Raw genomic sequence first — 19,878 nt, forward strand, 5'->3', positions numbered from 1 at the left:
GCCATGTGCCCTGCTCGCTTGCATAGGTCACATGTTATTTTCCTTTGGTACTGACATACATTGTACCCATGAGGTCCTCCACATTTGCTACAAGGGGTCCTAGGATTTTGTCTATCCTGATAATTTTGTGAATGGTTCTTTTTGCCTCTTCATTGTTAATTTCTGGCAGGTGGGTGTCCTTTATTTTTTAAGAATATTTTTTAATGTGAGCGATACCTGCTTCCTCTATGTTTTGGGAATTTTGCTTCATTGCCATGAACCACTGACTCTCTTCAACCAGTTTCTGAAGCATCAAATCAGATTCTAATTCCAATTTATTTAGAGCCCGACGTCTTATATCGGCGTATTTTGTGGCTATCAAACCTTGTGTGCATAGTAAGCATTTGAAATTGTCCGCCGTTAATGACAACAATTTGAAATCGTCATAATGCTTATTAACTATAGATGCAAATATCGTATAGTCCTGACTCTCCTTACGTGTAAGATTCATGAATTTCCACCTTTTATGAAAAAGGCTTCTTTTTGGACAGTATAACTCCATTAATAGTTTGACTGTCTTGTCAAATGATAATTCGTTGGTTTTTCTTGGTACAATGTAGTCCACAAATGTATTATGTTTGGATGTACCTAACTTCCATAGCAATAAATGAATCTTCTTTTGATCAGTCTATGCACTGCAATCAATCTTAAAAAGGTCTTCAAATCTTCTGAAATATGCCTCAAACGTTAGGTCTTCCTCAGGAGCATAGTGAAATGTATGAAATGCTGACCAGATCGCATTTTGGGAAAAAGCTGTGCTGGTTTCTTCTCTGCTGTCCTTATTTATTAAAACTTGCATTATCAAATCCATTTTTTTATTTGACTGGTTTTGTGGCTCTAAATGTAATTTTTTCAATTCCAATATTTGTTCATTCATTTCTTTCATTTCTCTTTGCTGTTTTTCCTCGAAGTATTTCATTAAATCTAACTGCTTTTTCAATATTTGTTCGTTCATTTGTTTCTTTTCTCTTCCTCGTTTTTCTTCGAGTTATTTTATTGAATTTAACTGTGTGTCTTCATTTTGTTTCTATATTGCCAATTGTTTCTTTTCGTTTTGTTTCTGTATTGCCAATTGTATCTTTTCATTTTGTTTCTATATTGCCAATTGTTTCTTTTGTTTTGTTTCTGTATTGCCAATTGTTTCTCTTTGTTTTGTTTCTGTATTGCCAATTGTTCTTCTCTGAACCTGTTTTCAAGTTCTAATTGTTGACTGTTGGAATTTCACCATTTCCATTTTTTTTTTTGGACGGTATGGAATTACTTAATATGACAAAACAACCCAATTCATTGATTTACTTTTCCTGTAGTACCAACTCTATAGAAAAAAAAAACTTTTACAAAATTTGTACCTGGTTATTTAACTAATATTTCTTTCATACATTTATTTCCTTGTGTGGCAATTTTTCTGAGAACATAATTCGGTGTTCATACAGAAAGCAGTAGATTTCGTTTGTCATTTTTCAATTTTTGTAACGTGTAGGTACTGGGTTCAATTCCTTGTTGATCCTACACATTTTTTCCTCTTTTTGCTTTAAAAAGAAAAAAGTTACTTATCTGTGAAAGAGAGTTTATAGAATTTATTTAATATTGGCTATTCTTTTTGATCTCTGTGGGAAAAAGAATGTCCTTTTCTCGTTAACACTTTATTTGTTGTGCTTAGTGAAATCATTTTTTTTTTTCCTTCTTTGACGTGCAGTCCCATCAACCAGTGGAAAGTTTATTTTAATCAGATTAAAATCCGACGTCTTTTTTAATTTGTGCAAATACTCACTTTAGCCAATAAAATAAAATATATCATTTACTTTGCAGGAGTTTTTTATCCTTTTTCCAACCCTAATGCCTTTTAACCATAAGATGTATTATGAAGACATGATTTTTAGAACGACAGTTTTTCTTTTTTTACTTCTCGTTAATTCAGTAATAATAATTCTCCATGCAATCTATTGTATGAGTTCTGTTTCAGCTCGTAGTTTACGTTTTAGTAGCTTTTTTAACAGCAAGATAAGGCTTTTTGACGACGTCTTTGTAAAATTCTTTTTTTTTTCGGCAAGAATTGTTGTCCTTTTTTCAAAGTGTTCTTTATCCTGTATTTGTGGATTTTTACGCTCAAATGTTGTTTTTTTCCCCAACATAGACAAATAGTTTTCCCCGTTCTTCACCAAACTTTTAAAAAATAAATACTTTTGAAGTTTCGAATTTCCCCCGAGTGTAGGAAAAAATGATTTCAAATATCCACATGTGTTCTTTTTTTCTTGAATCTTTTTGGTCGTCAAACTCTGTCTTCTAATGGCTGCTTTATTTTTAGAGTGAATTCGTTGCCAGAATGTTCGCCATTCAGTTGTTTTTAGAACTATTATAGATTGATCCAGGAAGTTCTTGAATCATCCTCGTCAGCCAGTTGTTGTAGACCCATGCTAGGGGTTACAAATGAAATAAACCACAAATAGTGTAAAGTGTATAAAATATAATATGCATTTATCATAAAGAGTACAGGAGCCACTAACGTGGTGTGAGAGGAACGTGGTCGTAGCATGCGGTTAAACAAGGCATGAATGTCTCCATTTAGTCTCTGAAAACAGTGGTATTCCTAAGACTGGTTGATTCCACTTAGTTCTGAAATAGGGGTGATTTGTACCCCACAATACTACCCCTCGGAAATGCTCATGAAATTAAAAATGGCTTTCAATTAAAAAATATCATATCAATGCAAAATGACGTTAAAGACCACTAGGAAATTTTAAAGAAAATTTACAGACTCTTATTATTGGTGCTATTAATTATTAAAATATTTGACCTTCATCACTTCAATTTGTACATTTTTTTCAATTGTTCAATTTGTAAAAAAATCATCCACTATTTAATTTTAAGAAAATTATTTCTATGCATGATAATGTATGTGGCAGTAATTCGGAAAATCTACATATGTTACTTTTTACATACACTGTTAGAATTGCTCACACAAAATAATCTGTGGGTGAAATAAATCAATGATTTAATAATAGCAGAGAATGAAAAATCACTTTGGAGAAATCAAGATTATGTTGATTAATGGAGATAACTTCCTCTAGTAACAAAAGGAGTAAATTATCAGGAACGTGTAGTCTTGCTTACGAGAAAAAGCTGTCATTGGTGCAAAGATCAGAGAATGAAAATATATGGAAATTCATGTAGAATATGAATGTGTACCTGACCTGAGGCAAAAATATATATCAACAAGATGAGTGATAACTAAAACATTTGTGAATGACAAAAAGATAATGATGGCTCGTCTTATTGAATGTTGTTATAGAGAAAATTTCCATTAGTTAAAAAAAGATTCTTAAACATGCAGCCGTGAAGCAATGCATCTTGAACTGGTAATGGCCTTGGTTATGATATGGCAGGTGGAGACACTTGAAGCAGATAATACTGGTATACAAGGGGCGTGCAATGAGTAATGCCCTCTGACCCACTTCCCATAGGAGTAGACCAACGAAACTTGGTACAGTTATTAGTCTTTCTCTACATAAAAACCTCCCAGAGTTATGCATTTCTTCCATCGTTTGATGCAGCTCTGCAGACCGTTTTTGTAGAACACCCCAGGTTGGTCCTCCAACCATGACGTGACTTCAGAAATCAAGGCTACATCATCTGCGAAACACTTTCCTTTCAAAAACAACTTCATGGCTGGAAAGAGGTGAAAGTCAGAGGGTACACGGTCAGGAGATTAGCGAGGATGGGGTATGATTTCATAACCACACGTCCATGCTTCTGATCTGCTGACATGCGAGTTGTGGAGCGGAGCATTGTCCTGCAGAAGGACGATTCCTTTGCTGATCTTGCTCCTCGTCTTGATTTTGATATCTTACCTTAATTTCGTCAAAAGTGAAGCATAATAGACTCCTGTAATTGTAGTACCCTTTGCCAGGATATCTGTCATCACTACTCCATCCTGGTCCCAGAAGACTGTGAGCATGACCTTGCCAGCGGAGGCCTGCACACTTGCCTTCTTTGAAGGTGGTGAGTCCAAGTGCTTCCACTGCATTGACTGGGCTTTGGTCTCTGGATCATAGTGATGGACCTAGGTTTCATCCTGTGTCTTTCGAAAAACTTTGACTCATCTCCTTGGCACATTTCCAAATTCATCCTCTACATGTATTTGCTTCTGGAATGGTGTGAGCAACATGGGAATTCATCTGGCAGACACTTTATGCACATGCAAATGGTCATGAATGATAGTTTCCACAAACCCTGTACTAATCTGGACATCCTGGGCTATTTGGCGAATAGTAATGCACCGATCTTCCAAAATAGCTGCCTCAACTAAACAGACAGATGCCTCATCAATGGCAGAAGGGGAGCGACCACGTCTGGGAGCTGTTTTCACAGACTTTCGGCCATGTTTGAATTCACAATGCCAGCGTTTTACAAGGTCATATTATGGGGTATTATCACCATAAGTTTCTTTCATTTAATCAAAAGTCTCCTGTGGTGTGCATCCTTTCAAATACAAAAACCGGATCACTGCTCGACATTTAACAGGCCCCATTTCATACCTGACTCAGTTCAAACGCCTGTAAAAGATAAACCACAATCGGTTCAGAGCTGTAATTTGCCACATAACTGACAGAGATATAAATAATCGCACATGCAAAATTTCAGCTAGATCAGACAACTGAAAGTGGGCCAGGGGCATTCTTATTGCACGCCCCTCATATTAATAGCAACCATGATTCAGAGATATATTTAGACTACCGAAATTGACCAAAGTTATTTGCAAAAGTGTATCTTTGATCTTGTGAGTGACCAGCATCCGAGAGTTGATGTGGCCAGAGTGAAAGAAATAGTGGCGAAGAAGAAAATTCAAATTGAATGAATCAGGGTCCGAGAACAAGTCACGAAAATGAAAGCCTCTTATTAAATATTGAGATACTTGTTGCAATGATTAATTGTTTTAATTTTGCTGCTTTACAATGGGTTTTTTTTTTGTTGAACTGTAGTCTGGACACAGCAATGTAAAGTAATATCCCTTGTATTGAGATACAAGAGTTATATTCCTTTGTGATCAGTTTTTAGAGTGATCTCCCTTGCTTTTTGGTGGTTATTGCATAGGATAAGTAATATGACATTTGCACAAACAAATGCTTATCCATGTCTTCATAATGTAACTGTTAAACTGCCATGCATAGAATATTTGCATTAATGCTTAGGAAAAATTAATTCAACAATAATTAAAAGAAAAAAGCAATTCAAAAGCTTGAAATAATATAGTTTGTGTATTAAAAGCAATTATTGTGATTTCAGTTGGAACAGATACATTTGAGACATCTGTAAATGAAACATTAATGATTTTACTTTTCACAACTTATTGATTATTACCTTCAATTTTGTATTTACTATTCTTGAATGCCTTTTATAACACTATTTTTATACATAACAACGCTTTTACTAACATTTTGTTTTGATCTCTTATTTTGCTGCTACTTAAATTTTATATCGTTCATTTATTCTCACTGATTTTGAACCTATATAATGACATGGTGGGAAAATAATTAATTTCACAATGATTTTAAAATATGCAATTTAAAAGTTTGAAATAGTGTACCTCGTGTTGTAGAAGCACCTGTTATAATCTCAGTTGGAACGGATGCTGTTGCGATACCTGCAAATAACATATCAAATATAAAGTAATAATAATTACATTTGAATCTGCAGCTGTATTGTTGATGGGAAAATAAGCTAATACTATGACACCAAATTTACTGTTACTGTAAATGACTACGATATTGATTTGATGCATTTTCACAAGTAAGGTTTCTCCAGATTATTGAATTTTGAATTTAGTTTGTCAATTTTATCGATTATTACTGACAATTTTATATTTATTATTTTTAATACCTTTTATAATGCTGTTCTCATATATAATAAAACTCATATTTACTTATAGCTTTCTAATTAAAACTTTACCTATAAACTGAACATACTACATTAAATGTTTTATATATACTAACCTAAGAACTCTCATATATTTTTCAACATGGTTATACCATCAAAGCCTCCTGTTCTGCAAACATCTTGCTATAATATCTAGATTTAATCTCCATACTTTAAATATTCACATTATCGACAGATTATATTTCTATATATACTATAGAGAGATTATATTTCTTTCAGAAAAATGTAATTGTAGAATCCTTATATAGGATATCCCCAACAGCTATCTGTATATATTGTACAGTTTTTATTTGAAGGTTGCAGTAGTTCATCACTGTTTTCTAAAATAGGAATTTGAGATATGATGATGCATCAAGTTTACTAGTTTTTCTTACATGGTTTGCATTATCGTTGTGTTTGGTGAATAGTTACATCTATCCCAAAACGTTGTCTAATATTAGCCAGCATGTCATTAATACATTAATGTGTGATTGGTGTGTCTCGATTAATTCTGTACATAGTTATCTGTGGATGAACATTTTATTCTATGTTATATTTACTCTTTCCAATTAATATGATGCTGTCTTCATTGGTCCAAATCAGCAGATTATCGCTGGCATCAATTTTTGGTATCTGTAGTCTTTTCCATGTGCATTCAACCAAAGAGTGACAACTCTCATCTTAAGCTTCTGTAGCCTACCAGACCTTTTTGCATCGTTAATTCGTCTAAGACCCCAATAACAAGATTAGTAACAGCAGCAACTACATCATTGCCAGGAAGATTTCTCCTTTCTAACTGGTCTTTTCTACTCAAGACAATGTAGCATTGTCTTTGCATAAGTAGTCACATCCTTAGGATTAGTTCGACACATTGACAGTTACATTGTTTCTGTCATTAGTTTTTACACCATTTCCATAGTTGAGCTAAAGCAAAAATATTCATTTTTTTTATTATTGAATTTTACCATTAATTAATTTAATGTTATGAGCTTTTAACTTTAGTTTTATTGACAGGATTAAAAACAAAAATTAAAAGCTAAAATAAATGCCTAATTAAAATTCCAATTTCATAAACTAATAAAAATGAATTTATAATAAAAACTAAGCTATTTTAATTAATTTAATCAATTTTTAACAGCATTAATATAACTTTGTAAATATAATGTAACTTTAATAAAAATTCCAAAAAAAAACTGTAGATAAATATTTCATAAAACGTTACTAATTTTTACTTCATGCATATCATATGAGTAATGTTTAGAGTAAGATGAATTCAATGTTTTTAAAATGTAATTAAAAAGTTTAAAATGGAATACCTTGTGTTGTAGTAGCAGTTGGAACAGAGATCGTTGGGATACCTGTACGAATATCAAATATGAAAATGTTGGTAATCATTACATTTGAATTAGCAGTTGTGTTATAGATGTTAAAATAACATATTATGCCACAAATATAATATTATGTACATTCTACAGAAACACTTCAAAGGCTGTAAATGACCAAGTTATCTCTGATTCGCTCTCCTCTTATCTTGAGTACGTGGTGCTCTGGGGAAAGAGATGGTTGATATATTTTAATGCATTTACAATCAAACTTCTACGAGGGACGTGCAATAAATAATACCCCTGACCCACTTCCCATAGCAGTAGAGCAACTAAACTTGGTACAGTTATTAGTCTTTATCTACATAGGAATCTCCCAGAGTTATGCATTTCTTCCATCGTTTGATGCAGCTGTGGAGACCGTTTTTGTAGAACAACCCAGGTTGGTCCTCCAACCATGATGTGACTTCAGAAATCAAGGCTGCATCATCTGGGAAACGCTTTCCTTTCAAATACAACTTCATGGCTGGGAAGAGGTGAGAGGCAGAGGGTACACGGTCAGGAGATTAGGGAGGATTGGGTAGGATTTCATAACCACATGCCTGTGCATCTGAGCTGGCAACATGCGTGTTGCAAACCGGAGCATTCTCCTGCAGGAGGAGGACACCTTGGCTGATCTTTCCCCTCCTCTTGATTTTGATATCTTACCTTAATTTCGTAAAAAGTGAAGCATAATAGGCTCCTGTAATTGTAGTACGCTTAGCCAGGAAATCTGGCATCACTACTCCGTCCTGGTCCCAGAAGACTGTGAGCATGACCTTGCCAGCGGAGTACTGCACACTTGCCTTCTTTGGAGGTGGTGAGTCCAAGTGCTTCCAATGCATTGACTGGGCTTTGGTCTCTGGATCATAGTGATGGACCCAGGTTTCATCATGTGGAATCAGTCTTTTGAAACACTTTGACTCATCTTCTTGGCACATCTCCAAATTCATCCTCGAGCACTGGATGCGTTCTTGCTTCTGAAATTGTGTGAGCAGCCTGGGAATCCATCTGGCAGACATTTTATGCATATGCAAATGGTCATGAATGATAGTTTCCACAGACCCTGTACTAATCTTGACGTCTTCGGCTATTTGTCGAATAATAATGCACCGATCTTCCAAAATGGCATTCTACACTTGACAGACAGATGCCTCATCAATGGCAGAAGGGGAGCGACCACGTCTGGGAGACTTAATGCAAAATGTCAGCTAGATCAGACAACTGAAAGTGGGCCAGGGGCATTCTTATTGTACGCACCTCGTATTAATAGCAACCATGATTGGGAGAGATATTTAGACTACCTAAATTGCCCAAAGTTATTTGCAAAAGTGTATCTTTGATCTTGTGAGTGACCAGCATCCGAGAGTTGATGTGGCCAGAGTGAAAGAAATAGTGGCGAAGAAGGAAATTCAAACTGAATGAATCAGGGTCCGAGAACAAGTCACAAAAATGAAAGCCTCTTATTAAATATTGAGATACTTGTTGCAATGATTAATTGTTTTAATTTTGCTGCTTTACAATGGGTTTTTTTTTTTTTTTTTTTTTTGAACTGTAGTCTGGACACAGCAATGTAAAGTAATATCCCTTGTATTGAGATACAAGAGTTATATTCCTTTATGATAAGTTTTTAGAGTGATCTCCCTTGCTGGTTGTTGGTTATTGCATAGGACAACAAATATGATATTTGCATAAACAAATGCTTATCCATGCCTTCATAATGTAACTGTTAAACTGCCATGCATAGGATATTTGCATTAATGCTTAGGAAAAATTAATTCAACAATAATTAAAAGAAAAAAGCAATTCAAAAGCTTGAAATAATATAGTTTGTGTATTAAAAGCAATTATTGTGATTTCAGTTGGAACAGATACATTTGAGACATCTGTAAATGAAACATTAATGATTTTACTTTTCACAACTTATTGTTTATTACCTTCAATTTTGTATTTACTATTCTTGAATGCCTTTTATAACACTACTTTTATACATAACAACGCTTTTACTAACATTTTTTTTTTGTCTCTTATTTTACTGCTACTTAAATTTTATATCGTTCATTTATTCTCACTGATTTTGAACCTATATAATGACATGGTGGGAAAATAATTAATTTCACAATGATTTTAAAATATGCAATTTAAAAGTTTGAAATAGTGTACCTCGTGTTGTAGAAGCACCTGTTATAATCTCAGTTGGAACGGATGCTGTTGCGATACCTGCAAATAACATATCAAATATAAAGTAATAATAATTACATTTGAATCTGCAGCTGTGTTGTTGATGGGAAAATAAGCTAATACTATGACACCAAATTTACTGTTACTGTAAATGACTACGATATTGATGTGATGCATTTTCACAAGTAAGGTTTCTCCAGATTATTGAATTTTGAATTTAGTTTGTCAATTTTATCGATTATTACTGACAATTTTATATTTATTATTTTTAATACCTTTTATAATGCTGTTCTCATATATAATAAAACTCATATTTACTTATAGCTTTCTAATTAAAACTTTACCTATAAACTGAACATACTACATTAAACGTTTTATATATACTAACCTAAGAACTCTCATATATTTTTCAACGTGGTTATACCATCAAAGCCTTCTGTTCTGCAAACATCTTGCTATGATATCTAGATTTAATCTTCATACTTTAAATATTCACATTATTGATAGATTATATTTCTATAGATGTTATAGATAGATTATATTTCTTTCAGAAGAACGTAATTGTAGAATCCTTATATAGGATATCCCCAACAGCTATCTGTATATATTGTACAGTTTTTATTTGAAGGTTGCAGTAGTTCATCACTGTTTTCTAAAATAGGAATTTGAGATATGATGATGCATCAAGTTTACTAGTTTTTCTTACACGGTTTGCATTATCGTTGAGTCTGGTGAATAGTTACATCTATCCCAGAACGTTGTCTAATATTTGCCAGCATGTCATTAATACATTAATGTGTGATTGGTGTGTCTAGAGTAATTCTGTACATAGTTATCTGTGGATGAACATTTTATTCTATGTTATATTTACTCTTTCCAATTAATATGATGCTGTCTTCATTGGTCCAAATCAGCAGCATCTATTTTTGATATCTGTAGAGGTTTTCAATGTGCATTCTACCAAAGAGTGACATCTTTGGTAGAATGCACATCTTAAGCCACATTTCGGCCATATGTCACTAGGACAATTCTTAGTTGAAAACACCTCATCTCAAAAATACAGAGAATTACTTTCCACTCGGTATGGACCCGACATTAGGATTGAATGGCGACACCTAGAAAAGCGTCATATGAAACTGGCAAGACTCGCTAACTATCTAACCTTCCTGTACAGATGTAGAGACTTAAAACTCATACCAACAGGGTTGACAGTACAAACAACAGTGGATTTCAGGAAGGCACGTAGATTCGCGGAAAGGGCAGGGCATGCCCTCATTCAAGAAAGGATCCAACACACCTGCTGGAATAAACAAAAACTAAGGAACAAAATCTCCGACACCTTAACATCGTTCCTTGTCAAAGTGACTCAACAAGAAGACAGGGTGAGAATCCAATCAGATTTGGATAAATCGTACAGACAAGAATATGAGAAGGTCAAAGAACGCCAAATCAAGAAGCTCACAAAGCTCAAAGACCAGAGGAATGTAACATCAAAACACCGCTCACCTGTGAAAGCAGTCATCAATTTCAGCAGCCGCCAACTGAGTCACTCAGAGGAAGCAGTACGAAATAAAGGTCTCAACTTCGCAACAACAACCAAACGCGTTCCATTCTTAGATATCATAACACACATGGAAGATATAGCCTTGAGAATCCCATCAACCCAAGGTGATGAAATAAGACGGAAAGTGAGACAAGTACTCAAGAAAGCCAAGCCTCCTAAATCAAACATCTCTTGGGAAGATATGCTGGCTATAATAACTCTACAGAGTGACAGCAGTATAATAATTCTGCCAGCAGACAAAGGCAATTCTACTGTCGTGATGGACAAGTCGGAGTACTCTGAAAAATGGGAGGCCTAATTGCAGATGGTAGCTACGGTAAAATAAAGAAGGACCCAACTTTGGAAAACGAAAGAAAGCTGTTACAAATCCTTACCCAAAACAAGGAACACATCGCTCTGATGAGATATAGACAGCTGGTCCAGCATTACAGTAAGCTACCACATATGTACGCTCTCCCCAAGATATACAAAGGCAGTATTCCACTCAGACCCATAGTGAGCTGCCAAGGCTCAGCATGCCACCCATTGAGCAGGTACCTTGTGGATATAATAAACCCATTAGCAGGAAAGTCAGCAACACATGTAAAGGATTCTGCCCACTTCACGGAACTGATCAAGGGAGCACCCATCAGTACAAACCAAATGGTAAGCCTAGATGTGGTTAGCCTGTTCACTAAAGTCCCAACTAGTGAGTAATTCAAGACATTTGAATCTGCAGTTGTGTTATAGATGTTAAAATAACATATAATGTCACAAATATAATATTATGTACATTCTACAGCAACATTTCAAAGGCTGTAAATGACCAAGTTATCTCTGATTCTCTCTCCTCTTATCTTGAGCACGTGGTGCTCTGGGGAAAGAGATGGTTGATATATTTTAATGCATTTACAATCAAACTTTTCTGAGGGACGTGCAATAAACAATACCCCTGACCCACTTCCCATAGCAGTAAACCAACGAAACTTGGTACAGTTATTAGTTTTCCTCTACATAGTAACCTCCCAGAGTTATGCATTTCTCCCATCGTTTGATGCAGCTGTGGAGACCGTTTTTGTAGAACAACACAGGTTGGTCCTCCAAACATGACGTGACTTTAGAAATAAAGGCTGCATCATCTGGAAATGCTTTCCTTTCAAAAACAACTGCATGGCTGGGAAGAGGTGAAAGTAAGAGGGTGAAAGGTCAGGGGATTAGAGAGGATTTCCTAACCACATGCCCGTGCTTCTGAGCTGGTGACATGCGTGTTGCAAACTGGAGCATTGTCCTGCAGGAGGAGGATACCTTTGCTGATCTTGCCACTCCTCTGGATTTTGATAACTTCCCTTAATTTCGTCAAAAGTAAAGCATAATAGGCTCCTGTAATTGTAGTACGCTTTGCCAGGAAATCTGTCATCACTACTCCGTCCTGGTCCCAGAAGACTGTGAGCATGACCTTGCCAGAGGAGGACTGCACACTTGCCTTCTTTGGAGGTGGTGAGTCCAAGTGCTTCCACTGCATTGACTGGGCTTTGGTCTCTGGATCATAGTGATGGACCCAGGTTTCATCCTGTGTAATCAGTCTTTTGAAAAACTTTGACTAATCTTCTTGGCACATCCCCAAATTAATCCTCGAGCACTCGACGCATTCTTGCTTCTGGAATGGTGTGAGCAACCTGGGAATCCATCTGGCAGACACTTTATGCATATGCAAATGGTCATGAATGATAGTTTCCACAGACCCTGTACTATACTTGATATCTTCGGCTATTTGCCGAATAGTAATGCGCCGATCTTACAAAATGGCATACTCAATTTGGCGGACAGATGCCTCATCAATGGCAGAAGGGGAGCGACCACATCTGGGAGCTGTTTCTACAGACTTCCCGCCATGTTTGAATTCACAATGCCAGCGTTTTACAAGGTCATATAAGTTTCTTTCATTTCATCAAAAGTCTCCTGTGGTGTGCATCCTTTCAAATACTAAAACCAGATTACTTCTCGACATTTAACAGGATCCATTTCACACCTGACTCAGTTCAAACGCCTGTAAAAGAGAAACTACAATCAGTTCAGAGCTGTAATTTGCCACATAACCCGTAGAGATATAGATCATTGCACATGCAAAATTTCGTCTAGATCACACAAATGGAAGTGGGTCAGGAGCATTCTTATTGTACGCACCTCGTATTAATAGCAACCATGATTAGGAGAGATATTTAGACTACCTAAATTGCCCAAAGTTATTTGCAAAAGTGTATCTTTGATCTTGTGAGTGACCAGTATCCAAGAGCTGATGCGGCCAGAGTGAAAGAAATAGTGGCGAAGAAGAAAATTCAAACTGAATGAATCAGGGTCCGAGATCAAGTCACGACTGGCCTTTCTCTGACACTGAATCTGTTACATCAAATGTTCTATATCTTCTTACCCAACAACTCTCAGATATTCTTTCAATGTTACACCACTGGAGACTCTTGTTATATAAAAATTGTATTATAATTTCCAGATTTAATCTTCCTCTGAAGTTCCCTAAGTTAATCCGGCCTTTAATACTAAGATTCAACTATGGTTTGATAAAATTTCTTCCAGGACAATACCACTGTATAACGCCTTTGATCTCACAAATATTTTTACATATACTATTTTTTCATGTTTTCCTGACTCAAACAATCAACATCTAACATTTAACAGTATGTCATTAAGACCTAATCTGTAATTAAAATGGCTCTATTAGCTCTATCCATAGTTATCTGAGGATTATTACATTTATTTAACCTTTCCAAGTAATATAATATTGCCTTCATTGGTTCAAATAAGCAGATTATCACTGCCATCTAATTTTGAGAGTTGTTTAGTTTTTTTCCCACATGACATTGACATTCCTATGCTTAGGTTTCTATGTTTTATCAAGATTAGTTTTATTACTAACTTAACTATGACGTCAATAACAAGAATCGTACTGGCATCAACTAGATTATAAAAATCAAGATTTCTTGAATTTGATGTGTATGTATCTGTTAGAAATCATTACTATGTGGATGCCCCTGCAAAAACCTATTTTCTAACATACAAATACATTTTTACTTCAGATAAATTTATCAATACAATTGCAAATACTTGAAACGATTTAACATTTTCACTTTTCTTCCCAAGGACACTGTAAATATCCTTTAGTCTTCAATGATTGAACTAAAGATAAAATATTCAGTATTTTTATTGCCTCGTTTAACACTGAATTATTTTAGTTTAAGAGTTTTTGACTTTAGATATTGAAACAAAAATGTAGTAGGCAAAAAAAATAAATGTTCTGTCAGCAACAGTACAACTGCAAAATAGTCAATATCGCCCACCTCTAGAAGAGAGGGAATTCCTGTCCGTGATAACCGTGGTAAAAGAAGACACACTTCAATCGCCAGAAACACCCACACACACAATTTGCAGGACACTGCCGACTCGTCTCTAGCCTCCTGCTTTTATAATGGCCGGGAATTATCCATTTGCATAATCACATGAGAAAGAAACGTGATTTTCCGAGAGTTGCATGGGGTAAACGCTAATAAAACCCCCGGACGCCATCTTGGAATTCTCTTTTCCCCCCAACCGGTGACACAACAGACGTACCCGAGGTAAGCTCTTTTTCCCCTCATTTTAGTTATTGCTACTTCTGCTACAGATATATTAAATATTTCATAATACGTTACAAATGTTTGTTTCATGTATATCATATATGCAGTAATTATTAGATAAAATTGATACATCAATAATTTTGCAAAATGCAATTCAAAAGTTTGAAATAGTATACCTTGTGTTGTAGCAGCAGCACCTGTCGTAATTTCAGTTGGAACAGATATGGTTGAGATACCTTTAAATAAAACAACAAATATAAAAATGTGTATGTAGCATTATAGAAGAGAAAATAACTTAATACTACAACAACAAATTTACAATTAGTTAAATATAATTTCATGTAAATGCTTTCTACATTGATTTGAAACATGTTCGGATTTAAATAATTTTTCTACAGCATTTCTGATTGGTTTGGTTTACATTTACAATTTACTGTCATAATTTGCAGATTAATAGACAGAATTTTGATATTTACTATTGTTGAATACCTTTTATAACATTGCTCTTAAAACTCATACTAATATTTACTTTTCGTTTTCTAATTCACAGGTTCTATTATTGTATACTAAGTGTCATTTTTAAACATCTCAGTTTGGAAAAAAATTATTAAGAAATTAAATATTTTTAGGCCATTTTTGAAAAAAAAATACTGTTGACAACAAATATAAACAATTCAATACAAAATATGATTTGTAAACGTTTCGACTTGTTCACATCATGTGTGAGAATATCATTTCGAGGAGCAGATATTCTCAATAATTTGAAATGATCTGTTTGGAGATTACACTTCCTAATAGCCAGTTCATCTTTTTCAATTTAGTTATAATTTGTTTCTACTATTATAAATATTCCGGATTCAAGAGCAACTACATTCATTTACTTTAATTATGTTTTCTAAGTAGCTTCATTTTTATGCTAAATTTATTTTATTATTCTTTATTTAATTTTTTCTTCTCCAAAATAAAAAAAAAAACATTAATCTTTGTGTCGATTGTTACTAATTTGTGGATTGTAACTATTTTGTCTGAACTATTCAAGAATACTTTTTTTACCACTGCTTTTATACTTAACAAGATTTTCAATAATATTTGCCTTTGCTTTAGAATTTGTAATTTCTGCACTAATACTACTAAATTCGGTCGTTGGAAAAGATCACATTTATTTACAAAACACTTCTTCTGTCAGAAATTCTGATCGGTTATCAATGTAATCAAATGTTATTTGTATATTCTGAAGCAAACGTTATCTCCATTTATGAAAATTTTCAGAATTAATTTTCTACTATGACTATTTTTATGATTTTTCTTCAAGATAATAATTTTTAAAAACCGATATATATTTCTAATAACCAAGTGCTGTTTATGATACTGTATAAGCATTATTTTCTATTACCTTCTATTATATAAAGGGCACATATGTGTGTGTTTGTATGTCTGCTAAAAACTTTTGTCATCCGCATCTGACCGTGTCGAAACTGGTACAATCTTAAAGTGCCATGCCGTGGATGCAAATCATGTGAAACTTAGAAAAAAGAATTTATTCTGTGGTAGTCAACTGGACCACCTTTTGGAAGGGGGTCCGTTTTCGTGTTCCTTTTTTTGCAAGTCACAACGTGTATTAAACTAAAACTATGTTAAAAAGGTTATATGACAACGTTATGACTTCATAAGCACTCGTGGCAGTGTAAGCAAAAGAGTTTCCTTGTAATTATTTGCCTTCTTTCCCTCTTTCGCTTTTCATGTTCAAGCTCGTCCACTGCAGTTCATTTTTTTTTTTTGGTCGCATCGGCACTCCCTGCTATTTTTATTAAAACAAGTTGTTTTGATTTATTTGGGGGAGGGGTGTATTTTTTTGGAAGAAATGGTTAATTATTTCCTATGTGAATAGAGTTTTATATCAAGATGAGGTCACATAAAATCGTTTCTTTCAACAACTGCGCATGTATTAACCACAGTCCTCTGAATTCATTTATCTACTACAATTTTCAATGAGATTTTGCAATGAGCGCTGTAGCCCAGTAGAAAGGTGGTTGTCTCATAAACATTAGTTTTTAGATCAGCATGCACATACTAGTGAACGTTGTTTTTGTTTTATTTTCATTAAAACAGGGTTGTTTTGTAATTTCGGCGGCTAATTATATTAAAACAAATATAATTTCCTTATTTCGATTTTGAATCATATGTTTGAATCAACTGAAGGTAAAATTTTTATTTCAAGCAAAAAAAAATTAAAATCCACTTACAATTCTTTAATTAAACAAAAAACTTTCTTTCATTTATATTTTTTAATGGTTTTTGTTTTTGCATTTAAACAGGGTTGAAACATGTTTTAAATATTTTTTGTTTTGCACTTTGTATTATTTATTTGAAATTTTTATCAACGGTTAATGAAATTAAATACTTTGTATAGTATAATGGCATTAGTATATGTTGAACTACATCATTTGCAATATATTTGGAAGTCAGTCATTGTAGAGTGAGAGACATTTTTGAACACCATTGTTAAAAAATAGGAAAGAAATTAAATATTTCAAGACATTTTTGAAAAGCTCTTAGCAACAATCAAATAATATCAATCATTCAATATAGAATATCATTTGCCAATATTGTAACTTGTTGAAATCATGTTGCGAATATCTTCTAGAGAAGCTAATATCCCTAATAATGTGAAATGATCAGTTTGCAGAATGCTTATATTCGGTTTAACATTAGTGTTACATGGTAGCATTTGTTGGAGGCTTTTAAGACCTCAAAACTAACCAATCGCAAGCCAAGTATTTACTTATTCCTCTTCTTCCTGTCAATGAACCTGCTACATTAAATGTTTTATATCTTCAAAGGCAACAACTCTCAGATATTCTTTCAATGTTATTACACAAGTGAAGACTCTTGTTATATATACATTTTATTATAATTTCCACATTTGATCCTTCTCTGAAGTCAGCTAAATTTAGCCAGCCATTAATACTAACATTTAACTACAGTTTCATAAAATTTCTTCCAGGACAATACCACTGTACAACGCCTTTGTAGGAGATCACACATATCTATCTACATATATTATTTTTTCTTGTTGTCCTGGCTAAAACAATCAACGTCTCACATTTAACAGTATGTCATTTAGACCTAATCTGTGATTAAAATGGCTCTATTAGCTCTATCCATAGTTATCTGAGGATTATTACATTTATTTAATCTTTCCATGTAATATAATATTGCCTTCATTGATTCAAATCAGCAGATTATCACTGCCATCTAATTTTGAGAGTTGTTTAGTTTTTTTCCCACATTACATTGACATTCCTATGCTTAGGTTTCTATGTTTTATCAAGATTAGTTTTATTACTAACTTAACTATGACGTCAATGACAAAAATCGTACTGGCATCAACTAGATTATAAAAATCAAGATTTCTTGAATTTGATGTGTATGTATCTGTTTGAAATCATTACTATGTGGATGCCCCTGCAAAAACCTATTTTCTAACATACAAATACATTTTTACTTCAGATAAATTTATCAATACAATTGCAAATACTTGAAACGATTTAACATTTTCACTTTTCTTCCCAAGGACACTGTAAATATCCTTTAGTTTTCAATGATTGAACTAAAGATAAAATATTCAGTATTTTTATTGCCTCGTTTAACACTGAATTATTTTAGTTTAAGAGTTTTTGACTTTAGATATATTAAATATTTCATAATACGTTACAAATGTTTGTTTCATGTATATCATATATGCAGTAATTATTAGATAAAATTGATACATCAATAAATTTGCAAAATGCAATTCCAAAGGTTGAAATAGTATACCTTGTGTTGTAGCAGCAGCACCTGTCGTAATTTCAGTTGGAACAGATATGGTTGAGATACCTTTAAATAAAACAACAAATATAAAAATGTGTATGTAGCATTATAGAAGAGAAAATAACTTAATACTACAACAACAAATTTACAATTAGTTGAATATTATTTCATGTAAATGCTTTCTACATTGATTTGAAACATGTTCGGATTTAAATAATTTTTCTACAGCATTTCTGATTGGTTTGGTTTACATTTACAATTTACTGTCATAATTTGCAGATTAATAGACACAATTTTGATATTTACTATTGTTGAATACCTTTTATAACACTGCTCTTAAAACTCATACTAATATTTACTTTTCGTTTCTAATTCACAGGTTCTATTATTGTATACTAAGTGTCATTTTTAAACATCTTAGTTTGGAAAAAATTATTAAGAAATAAAATATTTTAGGCCATTTTTGGAAAAAACTGTTGAAAACAATCAAATATAAAAAATTCAATACAAAATATGATTTGTAAACGTTTCAACTTGTTCATATCATGTGTGAGAATATCATTTCGAGGAGCAGATATTCTCAATAATGTGAAATGATCTGTTTGGAGATTACACTTCATAATAGCCAGTTCATCCTTTTCAATTTAGTTATAATTTGTTCCTACTATTATAAATATTCCGGATTCAAGAGCAACTACTTTCATTTACTTTAATTATGTTTTCCAAGTAGCTTCATTTTTATTCTAAATTCATCTTTACAATCTCTTATATTGATATTATATTTATACATTCATTTTAGCTTTTACTTTTTGTTTTTAATTCTGCTAATAAAACTTAAGTTAAAAACTAATGCTATAAAAATCATTTATTCTTCACTGAAATAAAAAAAAACCCTCAATATTTTTGATTTAACTCAATCATGGAAATGGTATAAAAACTATTTACAGAAATAATGTAACTGCCAACGGTTCAAACTAATACTGAAAACGTGATTGTTTAAATCTATCCTAAATAAGTATATCAAGTCAATAACGACTGCATATGATTGCACTATTATTTTCGAATCCAGATTAAATTATATCAAAGATACTTCAGGTGTTAACATGCCTTTATTCTCATCAGAAGATTGTTGTCATTAATCAAATCAGTTCTACACCATTTGTAATACTTTATTTAAAAGACACTTTAAATGCAGGCACATAAATGTTGTAATAGTTTTGGAGTTCTTCTAGAAATGGCTGTAAATATTAAATTTGTCGAACATATTCTTAATTATGGGTCTGGCCTATATAACTTTGCACCAATTATCAGTCTTCATCTGTATGTATTGGTATGAAAGGTTTTCATTTCTCATCATATAAACTAATAATACTTTATGAAATACTTTTCGTATGTGTTTTGAATA

General features: G+C 33.3%; 1 protein-coding gene across 1 annotated transcript in view; it reads right to left on the reverse strand.

The window, feature by feature from the left end:
• Positions 1 to 18,820, reverse strand: part of LOC145291077 (uncharacterized) — a 240,441-nt gene extending 221,621 nt beyond the window's left edge. The window contains exons 1-6 of the mRNA XM_080136591.1: positions 18,793 to 18,820; positions 18,480 to 18,539; positions 14,840 to 14,899; positions 9,477 to 9,533; positions 7,269 to 7,310; positions 5,624 to 5,680 (exon numbers count right to left, since the gene is read on the reverse strand). Coding sequence (XP_079992717.1) covers positions 5,624 to 5,680; positions 7,269 to 7,310; positions 9,477 to 9,533; positions 14,840 to 14,899; positions 18,480 to 18,539; positions 18,793 to 18,820 — 304 coding nt within the window. The remainder of the gene's footprint in view (positions 1 to 5,623; positions 5,681 to 7,268; positions 7,311 to 9,476; positions 9,534 to 14,839; positions 14,900 to 18,479; positions 18,540 to 18,792) is intronic.
• Positions 18,821 to 19,878: the final 1,058 nt, after the last annotated feature.

This window comes from Euprymna scolopes, chromosome 12, assembly GCF_053919585.1.
Source record: "Euprymna scolopes isolate OS-2025 chromosome 12, ASM5391958v1, whole genome shotgun sequence".
NCBI classification, from domain to species: domain Eukaryota; kingdom Metazoa; phylum Mollusca; class Cephalopoda; order Sepiida; family Sepiolidae; genus Euprymna; species Euprymna scolopes.